The 14,460-nt window shown below is 40.6% G+C and overlaps 1 protein-coding gene across 1 annotated transcript; it reads right to left on the reverse strand.

Annotated features, from left to right (window-relative positions):
• Positions 1–289: 289 nt before the first annotated feature.
• On the reverse strand, positions 290–7,709 carry LOC124869643 (Golgi reassembly-stacking protein 2-like). The gene is made up of 10 exons (XM_047367616.1): positions 7,524–7,709; positions 6,780–6,860; positions 5,446–5,649; positions 5,274–5,360; positions 5,015–5,145; positions 4,781–4,913; positions 4,214–4,337; positions 3,984–4,091; positions 1,491–1,619; positions 290–1,346 (listed from the first exon to the last, which is right to left on the reverse strand). The coding sequence occupies exons 1-10, from the start codon at positions 7,584–7,586 to the stop codon at positions 1,117–1,119; spliced, it is 1,290 nt and encodes a 429-aa protein (XP_047223572.1). The 5' UTR covers positions 7,587–7,709; the 3' UTR covers positions 290–1,116.
• Between the last annotated feature and the right edge of the window lie 6,751 nt (positions 7,710–14,460).

Genomic DNA, 14,460 nt, shown 5'->3' on the forward strand with positions numbered 1-14,460 from the left:
TCAGTAGGCAAGGCAGGTAAAATGTCTTGCTGAAGGATGACAGAGAGAGTTGGGGTTCAAACTAGCAACCCACCAGTTACAGGAAGAACCCCTACCACCTCAGCCACTGAAACATAATGTTTAGTCTCTGAAGCTGCATGATGTTCACTCAGCTAGTATTTGCAGATATAAATAATTTAAGCACAATCTAACCATTTAACTTTTTATGTTTGGATGTATTCTACAGATGGACAGTATAACAATAGCAGTGGAGACACTGGAGTGCACATTGAGACACAGGGACAATTTGTAAAATTCATTTGGCTTTATTGCTTGCACTGAGCATTCTGCAGATGTATTCAGAGTTTTTACAGAGACACCTTGTGGCTGTACTGCAACTGTGACCGTTCCAAGCAGGGGTACCCAAACAGCTCAGAGGCTTAAGTCCATGAGAACCATGGCCTCCTCTGGCGTGACCTTCAAGCCCGTCACTGACATACTGTGTATTATAGAGTTCTGCACACACATGGAGACATAGGAAGGGACTAATCGTTTTAAAGAACAAAGAGTGGTGCAGAATAATACAAATTCATTCTGTGAAACCTCTAAATTAGTATGTGTTAATTAAATCCGTGCGGGGGTCTGTTGGCTAATAAAAAGGTTACTCAATGGAGCTGAACAGTAGGGCAAAATCTACCTGTTTACAATTACGTATATATTTTTTTAATACAGCAGTGCAGGAGTTTATCTTGTCCCACTTAATCATGAAAACATTCTGCTCATCTTCCAGCCCCAATAATATACAATGGTTATATAATAAAAAAAAACATGGAGGTGGCAGTTAAGAAAAGGGGAAAAATAAAGTGTTGACTGCAGAAGTGTGAAGCAATCTTCTCTGTATAGTAGCTTTGACATGCTGCAATGCTACCAGTTCTGCTGTATGACAATCTGGCAACACAGACATGTTGGACAGATTGATCTAGAACTACCTCGGCCCTAACCAGGCTTTCTCAGCTAGAAACGTGTCTGCACTGTTGCCAGCTCTCTCTTCGCCAAATAAATAAAAATAAAAAAAAACCTGAAAGAAAAATGGGAGAAAGAATGAAAAATCCGACGCGTTAAAGTGTAATGGCGACATTACGATGGCGTTAGTGTTTTATCCGTAGGGGCCGGAGATTCTGTGGCCTTTGTGGAGTCTGCCTCTGTGGCAACAATGGCCTGGCCGGTGGCGGGCGCTGCTGTGATTGTGACGGAGGCCGGCACGAAGGGGGCCGCAGTCTGAGAGAGCAGAGGGGGGTTGGAAAGCAGAGGGGGGAACTGACCCAGAACTGGTAGGGAAAGGGGCGGCAGATGAGCCAGAGAGGGGACTGTCAAAGACAAAAAAAAAAATTATTTCAGATTTGTTCAGAATTTAAGCAATTTCATGTTCAAGAGAGTCATCATTTCTGAGGAGAAACAGAAAACTGCACAATTTCTACAAAAATCTTGCTTCAACGTTAACATTCATTCACCTGTTGTTCCTGCTACTGATGGTATGGAGCTGGTTCCTGCCAGGGACACAGCACTGAGGTCTGGGAGTGGCAGGTTCAGGTTGGGAAGGTTGGGGAGCGGAGGTAGTCCTCCTGGGAGAGGCATTAGGCCTAAAATGAATGCAACAGACATTATTCCCTTTCATTATCCACACAGAGTGACTTAGATTTAAAAGGGGAAGGTTGATTTTACTCTTCAATGGAGGAAGGATCCACAATGTTTAAGTGATATTTTTATTCAGAAATTAAAGAGTTTAATCACACAGTTACAGTTAGAATATTTACCACATTAAAATGTTTTATATGCAGTAGCTAAGGAGGCTTATCAAAAGTTTTATTTCCATGATGAAAGAATTCAGTATCAAACTTTCCAACATCAGTTTTCCAGTGTTCCAAAGTATCAATCCCATAAACATTTTCACCTTTTATCATTATAAACTCTTAAATTTCAAATGTATTAATGGATTTCCTGGTAATAAACCTGTTCCAACTAGTCCATAAGTGCAGTGGAAGGAAATACTATAGTTTTCTAAATGTTTTAGTGAAAAGAATCCAAAGTTAGCTCTACATTTCTATTCAAACAGATGTAACCTTAAATAAAAGTCACTTCAAACAATTCACAATGGCAACTCAAGAGGAGCTGCAGAGATTCACAGCTCAGGTGGAAAAACTACTAAGCAGAAAAATTTGACTTTTTGGTATACATGCAAAACTACACTCACCGGCCACTTTATTAGGTACACCTGTCCAACAGCTAATTTCTAATCAGCCAATCACATGGCAGCAACTCAATGCATTTAGGCATGTAGACATGGTCAAGATGATCTGCTGCAGTTCAAACCGAGCATCAGAATGGGGAAGAAAGGTGATTTAAGTGACTTTGAACGTGGCATGGTTGTTGGTGCCAGGCAGGCTGGTCTGAGTATTTCAGAAACTGCTGATTTACTGGGATTTTCACGCACTACCATCTCTAGGATTTACAGAGAATGGTCTGAAAAAGAGAAAATATCCAGTGAGCTGCAGTTCTGTAGACGCAAATGCCTTGTTGATGCCAGAGGTCAGAGGAGAATGGCCAGACTGGTTCGAGCTGATAGAAAGGCAACAGTAACTTAAATAACCACTCGTTACAACCAAGTCATGCAGAAGAGCATCTCTGAACGCACAACACGTCGAACCTTGAGGCGGATGGGCTACAGCAGCAGAAGACCACACCGGGTGCCACTCCTGTCAGCTAAGAACAGGAAACTGAGGCTACAATTCACACAGGCTCACCAAAATTGGACAATAGAAGATTGAAAAAACGTTGCCTGGTCTGATGAGTCTCGATTTCTGCTGCAACATTTGGATGTAGGGTCAGAATTTGGCATCAAAAACATGAAAGCATGGATCCATCCTGCCTTGTATCAACGGTTCAGGCTGGTGGTGGTGGTGTAATGGTGTGGGGGATATTTTCTTGGCACACTTTGGGCCCCTTAGTACCAACTGAGCATCGTGTCAACACCACAGCCTACCTGAGTATTGTTGCTGACCATGTCCATCCATTTATGACAGCAGTGTACCCATCTTCTGATGGTTTCTTCCAGCAGGATAACGCGTCATGTCATAAACCACGAATCATCTCAGAATGGTTTCTTGAACATGACAATGAGTTCACTGTACTCAAATGGCCTGCACAGTCACCAGATCTCAATCCAATAGAGCAGCTCTGGGATGTGGTGGAACGGGAGATTCGCATCATGGATCTGCAGCTGACAAATCTGCAGCATCTGTGTGATGCTATCATGTCAATATGGACCAAACTCTCTGAGGAATGTTTCCAGTACCTTGTTGAATCTATGCCACGAAGGATTAAGGCAGTTCTGAAGGCAAAAGGGGGTCCAACCCGGTACTAGCAAGGTGTACCTAATAAAGTGGCCGGTGAGTGTATGTGTGATAGAAAACTAACACTGAACATCTACCTGAACACACCTTCACAACGTTGAAATGTTGAGTTCCCATTCCTGCAGGAATATGGTCCTTAACAAGCAGCCAGAGCTGCAATTGGATGGTTTAGATCAAATGGCATTCACGACAGAACGGCCTAGTCAAATTCAAGACCAAAATCCTATTTTGTATCCGTGACGAGAAAATTGATATTCACAGACTCTCTGTCCAATCTGGCAGAGCCTAAGCTATTTGGAAAAGAATGGGCAAACGTTTCAGTCTCCAGATGTGCAGCTGTAATCGAAGAAGGTAGTTCTGCAAAGTGCTGACTCAGTGGGATGAATATAAATACATGCCACACTTTTCAGATTTGTATTTGTAAACCATGTATCCTTTTCCTTCCGCTTTACTATTATGCAAGTCTATCATAAAAACACATTAAAGTTTATGGTTTAAAACGTGAAAATGTTGAAGGGGTGTGAATACTTTAGCAAGCTGCTGTATACTGCGTGATGCTGAGTGATGTGTTTTGTTTAATAATGAACCGCCTACCTGGTAGCGTTGTGGCTGGGTTAAAACCGGTGGCAGCAGGATTCAGTGGAGGGAGGGGAACGAAGGAGGAGCTCGAGGTGGAGGGAAGGAGAGGGACTGTGGGCAGGCCTGGAGGAGAGGGAAGGAAGGGAATATTAGGAACCAATGTGCTGAGTGGACGCAACGTTCCTGAGGCAAGATTTCTACAGTCACACATTCAGCTAGTTAAAAAAATATTATTTAAAAAATACCTGTCTGCAGCTCACTGGGCATGGGGGGTGGAGCGGAGCTGATAGACATGCTAGAAAGTGCATCTTCGAAGCCGGATGAGACGGCAGGTGTGGAAGATGGAGACGTTACAGCTGAAAGCTGGACCTAAAAAGAGAAAACAGAATCATGGATAAGCAAAAGAAGCAGCAATGAAACAGAAAATGGTGTTTACACATGTCGGTCAATCAGATTAAATCCTTAGTTTTGTGGGTACATTTATTAATTAAACACTTTAGATCAAAAGCTGTTTCAAGTGTTCTCCTTGCACAGACCTACATGATGATAGAAAGCTGTGATTTCTAGGTTACAGCACCTTTCAGAGGTCTTTGCATCCTATTAATGTTTTCACATTTTATCCCCTTACAACCACAAACATCTATGTACGTCACTGGGACAGTACCGAGCTTTGATGTTCATACTTGTAACGTCAAAAAGTTCAAGGGGAATGAATACTTTTGAAATGCCCTGTATGTTCATGTAAATGTTCTGTATAAACTGAACGGTGGAGTACAGCGAGGTACAGGGAGTGTTGGGTCTCTCCGTCTCACCTCTGTGAATCCATCTTTTATTGGACTGACGGGCTCTGTAGAGGAATTTGCAGGGAAGCTGATCTTCTTCCCTTCCTCAAAAGGACGGGTGGGAATCCTGTGGAGGTATCCGTAGCCAATCCCACATCCAAGGCTAAAAAGGTTGGGAAAAATAACGTCAACATGGTGGAAATCTTCAGGGGACGTGTTGTACTCCTCACAGTACACTGAAGTGACTGCATGTGTCTGTCATACCTGCCATCCCCTCCCCAGGCACTGTTGGGTGTTATGACAACCTCTCTGCAGTTGTCTGTGTCTGTGTTGTATACGTAGAGCTTCAGACCCTTAGCCTCATGGCTCTCTATCAGAGAGAAAAGGTCCTCTGACTAAAGACGGCCACGGAAATACAAAGATGTTAGACAAAGCATGAAACACGGTAGCCATTACACTCGGATGGAGAAATAAAAACAGCAAAAGCCTACAAGAGCAAGAAGTTTAAGTGCTGATAGCCAACCTCATTCATAACGGTGTCGGCTCCAATGATGTAGTCGGTGTGCGGCCGCAGGCCAGCGAGGGCTGCTGGGGAGTTAGGCTCCACTTCCTGTTGTAGACAGTAAACAAGCATTTGTTGTATCACATCAGCACTGACAATGACATGCACATCGGCACCTCCCGTGGCTACCTACCAGGACATGCCAGACGTTCTCATTTGCTCCTTCAAAGCTGCAGAAGCGGATTGATACACCAAGCAAGCCCTGGCCTCCCCACAGGTTGCTGGGAGTCACCGTGGTCTCCCGAAGCTCCAGGGTCTTTGACGAGTACACAAGCATCTTCACTGGCTTTTCTACATTGGCTTTGAGCAAGTCCTTCAAGGTGTCGTTGTCTTTGTTCTGAAGGAAAATGGGACAAAGATGAAGAAAGAAAGGGGCAAAGATACCATCCAGGGGTATTTTTTATTCACCTACAGAATGCAGCTTGGTAGCCGAGGAAATAGAACTGCAATTTCAGATTGTGTGTACTTGAGTTGATAACATCTCAAGACCTACAAGATTCAAGCTGATCAGCTGGCAATGTGAACACTATATCAGAGGAGCAACTCCTGAAGCATATGAGTGGCCCGTGTTTGACTTGGATGGCCCTCAACCTATGATTGGCATTGCTGCCAATGGCAAGGGTGAAGCGAACAATGATGGTGACAATTATTGTTTTGTCTGTTTGAATTTCCCCTCCGATTTGCTTGCAGGCATATTTGCCAGTTATAAAACGAGTAAATACTCTATTCTGCTGGCAACACCTTTCATAGTTACATGACCTGCCCATACAGTGGCACTGCATGCAGTCTGAACTCCTACTACCTTAGCCCTTGGAAAGATGATGTTGTAGATCTTACTGTAGGTGCACCCATGATGGTGCTAAATGGTGGGGCTGGGCTCATAACTGTCTGGTCATCAATCATGGCAGCGGTGGCGTATGATGCAGCAGTTCTGCAGGAAATATCATTTGGACAAACTGACCAGATCACTATTTTCTCACAGCAACGTGGCATAAAATGATCACTAAAGATCTTTGACAATGAGATCTGGACATTCCAGCCTGCCCTGGTGATCTTCACACACTGTCCCATGTGCTTTATTAATGCTGCTTGTTCCTGGAACCTAAGCAGCATTCTTACATGCCTCTCAGAGGCTTTTGCCATGGCAGCAGAACACAAGTAAAGAGCTTTGCAGGAGTATTTTGTTTGAAAGAATGAACACAAAGAGAGAAAAACACAAAAACTCAAAAGAAATCTCGTCAGTGGAGACATCAGAGGCATGTGCACATGGAAGCTTGTTTTTGAAGGGTAGTTCTCTTAATACTGATTTTAATAGAAAATCGATCATAACACGCTGTTCTATAGGTGCCACGTTGTATAATAAATCCAAAGTGTCATTGCACTGAAAGGTCTGGCTAATAACTTTAATCTAGAACACCTCATGGATCAAAATGACTTCTACATGGTGGAGTCAGTCATGTTTCTTACCAATCTGGAGTTATTGATGGAGACAATAAAGTCAAAGAAAGGCTCCAGTCCGGCCCGATGTCCTGGTGAGTTCTCCTGAACCTGTGCCAAAGATGACAGACAAACTCAGCATCTGGACTACAACACAAAGTCATTTTGAATGTTCCTGGAATAAACAAGGGGTAATCCTTTAATGTTGTGAATTCATGAGAAACAAATCTATTTAGTGGGACTTGAATCGTTGTGGTAAAAGTTAATTTATAAAGTATGGGAACAGTGCAGTCTGTACCATTACTTAGCTTTCTTTCTGGTTGACCCAGTCCAACTAAAGTCTGTCCACGACCAAACGTTAATGAGCTAAATGTAAGTGCGCGGTTTTAACTGCAAGAGGCCTTGTTTTTCACATTTAGTAAAAGACCAAAATGCCTTGTAGTCCGATGATGGATGTATCCCAAAACGCAGCTGTCATTCAGCTCCGGAGAGCTTCAGCTGCTTCCAGCCCTGTTGATGCCCCGCTCCCGGCTAAAATACCTACTAAACTCACCTGCAGACATCCACATGAACGCCCCAGACGACCTGCGGCCCATACACGACTCTAAAACCCACGACAATTCCATAACATGGTGTTGTCTTTTCCAGGCGGAGGCCGCAGAAGTGGACCCCGGCCTCTCATCAACACTCCGAGCCGGGAAACCCTCCACTTCTACCCGGATGCTAAGCTAACAGCTAACAGCTAACAGCGGGCTACAGATGATTTAGACTCACCCGGAGGACGTGGTAACCCTCTGAACCTCCTCCTGGTATCTCCACGCTCTGAGATCCTCCCATGGTTTGGGTTTTCAGAGGCTTTACGGGGATCTTTTAACAGACTGTTCCCCAGCTGAGTTGAGAAACCTAAACACTTCCACACACCGGGTACACGTCGCCAAATCACTAGCCTTGTAATGCGCAGGCGCCGTTACGTGGCAGGAAATAACGCCCTTTTCCGTAAATTTTAAATCGTCCAGTGTAAAAATAAATGAATTCAATAATTGTTTAAAAATTTCAAATTTAAAACAAAACTGAAAATAAATTCGTTTAATAAAGCAATAAACGCATAAATAAATATGTTCATAACTATTTTAATATGTCTCTTTTGAAATACATAAGCAGATATTTCTATGTGAAATTTATATATTAATGTGTGACATTATTAAATATTATAGCTATATCTAATTTTGTCAATATTTCTTTATTTTATGGTTCCTGTGAAAACATGAAGCAAATAATGAAATTACTTTACCCATGTCTGCCTGAATCATTATTTGTGTCAAGCTATTGTTAAAGTTTACTTTAGATCTGTAATGTCCAAACGTTTTGTCACTTGCGGTAAAATCGTTAACCCCAATATACTCGTGGCCCAAAAAACATACTTATTTTTTAATTCAAATTCAAATTCAAAGATACTTTATTGATCCCCGAGGGGAAATTAGAATTCCACTACAACCCATCCAAACATACATCATGACACAAGACAAGGGAGATGGGTCACCGATGCTTTGCTGCCCACTCACAGGCACTGCCCTTGCTAGAGAAAAGAGGCCACATTAGGTAAGTAGAGGGAAAAAAATTATATTTCACACTTTATCCTTAGCAGGATACAGTTTGAGATTGCAAAAAACCTCAGCACAAAGAAGCAACAAGTTTACAAAACAACATCATGCCGGGAACGGTGAAGGTGGTGTGAGGGGGTGCATATGTTTATCTTGAGCATGTGTGTGTGTGCAAGTGAGTGTGTGCAAGTGAGTCCATGAAGCACTGTCACAGAGGCCATTGTCCTTGATGGTTCGTTGGAATGTTCATCAACCGGCCACAAAGTTCTGAGCAGGTCCACAGATGTCCTCAGGGAAGGGAGGGAGCAGAGCGTCATGTTTACATAACTTCCAGGAGAGGTTGAAGACAGCCAGCCATCAAGGCCGTGCAGGGGAGCCAGATTCAGAAAAACAATAATTAAATCACAACATACACATTGTCAATATTTTTATGAAATTTTCTGAATTCCTTGTGGTGTTACCTAACGGTTTTCATTGTAAGATTTTAATTTTTCTGTTATTGTTTTGCCTTAACAAAAAATAAAGCGTATGTATCACTTAAGGCACATGAGGTACATCAAACTGCTTTCCAAGGTGCTTCAGGACTTCTTCACCTGCACCACTGAAAGCATTTTAACAGGGAACTGTCACTGTCTGGTTCAGAAACAACACCAAGCAGGAAAGACTCGTTCTTCAGAGGGTGGTGCAAGCTTTCTGACCTGCAGTCCATATGCAGGAAACAGTGCTGCACTAGGGCTAAGAGGACACTAGTCACCCCAGTAATGAATTGTCTTCTCTGTTGCTATCTGGGAAGAGATTTTGCGCTTTGAGAACAAAAACAGAGAGAATGAGAAGGAGCTTTGTTCCACAAGCTATCCGGATTCTCAATGACAAATAGCAACCAGGTCTGCCTTATACTAATACTTGCTTAAGCAGGTGCATAATACAAAACATGCATAATTTATATTAAATGTATATTTTGGTAACTTTTATTATTATTGCAGCAGAACAGTCATAAAAAGCATTTCACTGCCGGCTGTCCATGTATGACGGTATATGTGACAAATAAATGTTGATTGATTGATTGATTGATTGATTGGAGGTATCAATATAAAAATACATCTTTTTATACAGGGGCTATATACAAAGTTGTACCATTTAAGGATTGTACACTCAAATATAGTCACTCATTTAACAAAGCATTAGTTCACATACATGCATGACCACCAAGTTCATCCAAATTACTTTGCACACAAATGTATGTCCTCTCACGTAATCCAGTATTAGCTCACATACCCACGACTGACCTCTCATTTAACCTAGAATTAGTTCACACATACATGTATGACCACTAGGTCAATCTAATACTAGTTATCAAATACTTGTAAGGGCTCTCATTTAGTATTAATTTACTCGCAGAGCCAGTTCTAGCCATTTTGATGCCAAAGGGCAAAATTATTGTTGGCATGGCACACCCCCACCCCCACCACACCCAAATGTTGGAGGGATGGAGGTGCGGGTGGGGTTGGGGGTGACAAAAGTTTTATGTTTGCAGACAAGCTATTCAGGCTTTAATATGTTAGGTGTAAAAACTGACAAAATATAGTTGTAGTCTATGTTCCCTGTGTAAACTATAGTTACCATCAATTATATTTTACAACTTTTAGCATAATTGAAGGTTGTAGGATAGTTTTTAATAATACATATTGTTGGTTTTCTAAAAATGGGGTCCTTTGGAGAAGGTAAAATATTTGCCAAAATTATATTAAAAAGAAAATTAGAATCCAATTCTAATTCACAGTTTACATAGTTTCTGTCTCTATGGAGGATTACATACGTTCTAAGGTTTAGCCATTCTATTAAGTCTCCATGTGTGGACAAATGTGGCAAAAACATCTAAAGCCCATCTGTAGCTCAGATATAGATGAGATATACGTGTTGCTGAGCAGTGAAAGCAAAACATGCAGCTGCAGCAGACAGACTCGCTGATGTGTTCAACATTACTTTATTAAGTTGAGTTTATGGATTTATAAAAGAAATGAGGATGCATTACACTTACAGAGTTACACTGCAGCCACTGTATCCCACAATAGCATTATTAGGCAGCTTTGCTTCATTTAAACTAAGCTAGCCTAAGAAAATCAGGCCCTCTACATAAAACAAAGGTGGAGCTGTAAGATGTAGCTACTAAATCCAATAAACACAACTAACCTAACAAAAAGGGAAATCATTCTTACCAAACAACATTTAGAGCAGCTCTGTTCCTCAGCAGCAATAGAGACACGGTTTAATAATTTAATCTGCAGCTATTTTCTGAAGAATATTTAAATTGGGGTAAAAATAATGTTCTTTATTATTTTATTCAAAGCCTGTTTATCGTATTCTGTTACCGCTGATAGCGTGACAAATAAACAACCAGACCATTTAGAAATAACAAGAGGGTGCAAAGTAATAATGGACCGGATGTGGATAAAAAATTTATTTGATTTATTTATTTTTATTTAAACAATGGCTGTTCTATTTTTGACCTGGTATGGCTTCTTCTTCGCCTATTCACAGAGGAAATACTGTCCAACAACCATTCAGCTGCTAAACTCATATAAGGGCTGTTTTAACATCAGTTCACAGCTGATTCAGGTGGGCTAAACCAATAGTGAACCAGCAATGCCTCAAGCTACAAATCATATGCTAACTTCAGCTTGTAACAACAGAATCTGCCTGCTAACATAAATAATGTCAGCAGTAACATTAATAATTTAGGAATATGTTAGACAGGTTACTCTAAGACACCCCTGAAATTCATTTAATCATGAACTTATTCATTTATTTACATTTGTTTATATTTTCTGAGTTTTTATTTTCAATCTAGAGAATAAGAAAAGGGCGCCCCAGGCCACCACCTATGCTGTGCATGTGCGCCCTTTCATTTAATCTAGTATTAGTTCACACACACATGCATGACCACTCATTTGCTCTAAAATTAGTTCACACATGACTGAACTCTCATTTAAACTAGTATTAGCTCACAACACTACCCTGTGACAAAACGGAGTATTTTCACCTGAATTCAAGTCCAAGGCAAAACAACACCCCCACGGCCACCCTTCCTCTAAAGTTAATCTGGTGCAGCTTATTTTCACCTTTGCATACATGTGGTATTTTAGCTCTCATGTTGACTCCAGCTAGCTGCGTTCCATGTCTGAGAGACGCACTGTTTATATGTTTGCAGACGTTTGCATCCTTTGGCAAGCAAAGTGAGGTATGTCATGTAATAGATTTATATTGTTCTTAATTTTACTTGTGAGGAACTTTGCATGTTATTCCATATAAAGGTGTTTGGTTTTATGTCTTTGAAAGTAACTGTGGCACAAATTGTCTGGTTTATTTACTTTTACCTTGTATTTAATGACAATGTAAAGCAACAGAATGTATGATTATGTTAATGCATTAATTATGTTGTTATTATGAACCTTGTTTATCAAACACTGTATGATCATCCATTTATGTTTATTTTGTAGTTTTCACAGTGCCGGAAAGGGTTCTGAAGATGCAAGGTTTAGCCTTAAATAAATGCAAATGAATATATGAGACCGACAGAGACTTCTTTATTTTTTATGTCAAGGTCTCCTAGACATTTTCATAACTGTACAGAAGAATAAATCTTGATCTATGTGAAAATCACCTCACTACACAGGTCAAATACAGAAGAACTTTGCCTCTAACATTATCTGATCTCATTGTAAATGGAATAAAAAAAATTATCAAACAACATCAAAGCTCTTTGAAAGAAATGTATTTCCGTTTGTTTAACCATGTAAATGCACCAAATCTCCACTAGATGGTGCTAGCAGCATATGTTCGTTAAGAATTTCCTTGAGGAGGCTGATCTTTAACCCCTTCCGAGATTTTAGTTCTTTTGGTCCTGTATGCTGTTTGTTCTAAGGACATGCACATCGATTGCTTGTCCCTTGTGTTTTTTAGCCACATCATAGTATACTCAATGGTCATTATCAAAAAACGCAACAGAAGTAAAATTTGAAAATAAAATGAGCCATAAGCACGAGCTAGTAAAAAGTTTACATATACTGATGTTGTGAAATTATGACTGTTAGTAGTTGTAATTCATAATTATTAACATAAATATAAGTAAAAATAGTAATTTTTATTCAGTCAGACCAACAGTGTTGAGTAAGGGTCGATTTCAGACACCTAATGTTAGCCTGGTTTATCCTGGCCGTTTAGTTTTCGAATGGATCATTGTCTTTTTAAAGCACCTAGTTTTAACCCTCTCGGTGTTGGTTTGAGGTGAATTTAAAGAATTGTGAAGTAGTCCTCATTGCTTATTAGTTGTGCAATGCGCAACCATGAATAACTGCAAAACAGACTGTTAGTATGATGCTACAACCGCCATGCTTGGCAGTTAGTGGTGTTCTAAGGTTTTAAACATCGTCTTGTCTCCTATAAAAAGGCTTCTTTTTGTATTGACTAGATAGTTCAATTTCTGTCTCAGCAGAGCATACAACTTTTCTCCAGAAGAGTTTTGGATGGTCCATGTTGTCAGCTGCAAATTTTAGTCGAGTTGGAAGGTGCCAGTTACAGAACAGCTGCCTCCTTCTTGATCGGTACCCTTTCAGTCAATGATCTTGCATCACTTTGGACATTGGCACTGGTGTTTCAGCTTTGTCTTCAAGTTTATAAAAGGATGGAGCCTTGGTGGTTCCTGGGTTCCTTGGTGGTGCCTGAACATTCTAACCAAATTCCTTGAATTTAAGAGGGACAGTTTGGGTCAGGTGATTGAAATCTGAGCATAGCTGAGTGTTCTAAAAGGACAATGATCCCAACCACAATTAAAAACTGGGTGTGAAATAGATGAAGCAGGTTAACAATAAGCTTCTGGAGAGGTTCCCACCTCAGACAATGGACAATACTAAAAAGCTGCATCAGTGGCAGAAAACCAACTAATTTAACCCTCAGGCGTACATTAATTTTGTGCTCTGCCTGTGCCCCTTAACAAAACATGCTTTTTTTAGAGTGTTATTTGATTTTTTCATTTTTTTTTATTAAGACCATTACTAAATTCAGTCCGCAACACACACATTAAATATTCATAAAATGTCTGATTTGCTTCACCTGTAAATACCTATTTAAAAAAATATTTTATAAATAAAAACATATTTTTTAACATCCTATATTGTAAAAAAATATTTTGAGGAAAACAAAGATTTCGAAGGAATTTTAACACTAGATAACAGAAATTTAAAACAGAAATCAATTTGAAATGGTGCTGTACTCAACAAAATAAATTTTTAGTTGCCGTCAATAGCAAAAAAATGCAGGGCAACAGATTGCTCTTTTTAATTTAAAGGCATAACATATCAAACCCACTGTCAGCTGGACAAAAAAGTCAGCAGCACTGTGAGCATCATGTTCTTTGATTTCTCCAGTGCATTTAATACAATTCAACCTGATTTGCTTTGTCAGAAACTCCAGAAGACTCAGGTGGAGGCCTCAACAATCTCCTGGATCAAAGACTACCTGACAAACAGACCACAGTTTGTGAGACTGAAGGGTTGTGAGTCTAACCAGGTAGTCAGCAGCACAGGAGCACCACAGGGGACTGTACTCTCACCATTCCTTTTCACTCTGTTCACCTCAGACTTCCAGTACAAGACAGACCTCTGTCATCTGCAGAAATACTCGGATGACTCCACAGTTGTGGGGTGGATCAGAGATGGACAAGAAGCTGAGTACAGGGAGCTGGTGGACTACTTTGTGGCATGGTGTGGAAACAATCATCTCATCTTAAATGTGAATAAAACAAATGAGATGATTGTAGATTTCAAGAGAAACAGGAATAAGTCAAAAACTATTTCCATCATGGGAGAAGACGTGGAGGTGGTGGAGGAGTATAAATACCTCGGTGTTCACCTGGACAACAGACTAGAGTGGAGATGCAACTGTGAAGCCGTCAAGAAGGAACAGAGCAGACTGTACTTACTGACCAAGCTTAGGTCCTTCAGTGTTTGCAGTAAGATGCTGCATATCTTCTATAAGTCTGTTGTGGAGAGTTTGATCTCCTCTGCCATCATCTGCTGGGGAAGAAGCATCAGCAGTTGAGGTACACTAAGATA

The sequence above is a fragment of the Girardinichthys multiradiatus genome, chromosome 6, assembly GCF_021462225.1.
Source record: "Girardinichthys multiradiatus isolate DD_20200921_A chromosome 6, DD_fGirMul_XY1, whole genome shotgun sequence".
In the NCBI taxonomy this organism is placed as follows: domain Eukaryota; kingdom Metazoa; phylum Chordata; class Actinopteri; order Cyprinodontiformes; family Goodeidae; genus Girardinichthys; species Girardinichthys multiradiatus.

Excerpts from the sequence above, each read along its gene's own strand:
- LOC124869643 (XM_047367616.1), bottom strand. The coding sequence starts at position 7,586 with ATGGGAGGATCTCAGAGCGTGGAGATACCAGGAGGAGGTTCAGAGGGT. Across the intron at positions 5,361-5,445 it reads AGAACGTCTGGCATGTCCTG|GAAGTGGAGCCTAACTCCCC; the intron begins GTAGGTAGCCAC and ends TGTCTACAACAG. Across the intron at positions 5,146-5,273 it reads CCGACACCGTTATGAATGAG|TCAGAGGACCTTTTCTCTCT; the intron begins GTTGGCTATCAG and ends GGCCGTCTTTAG.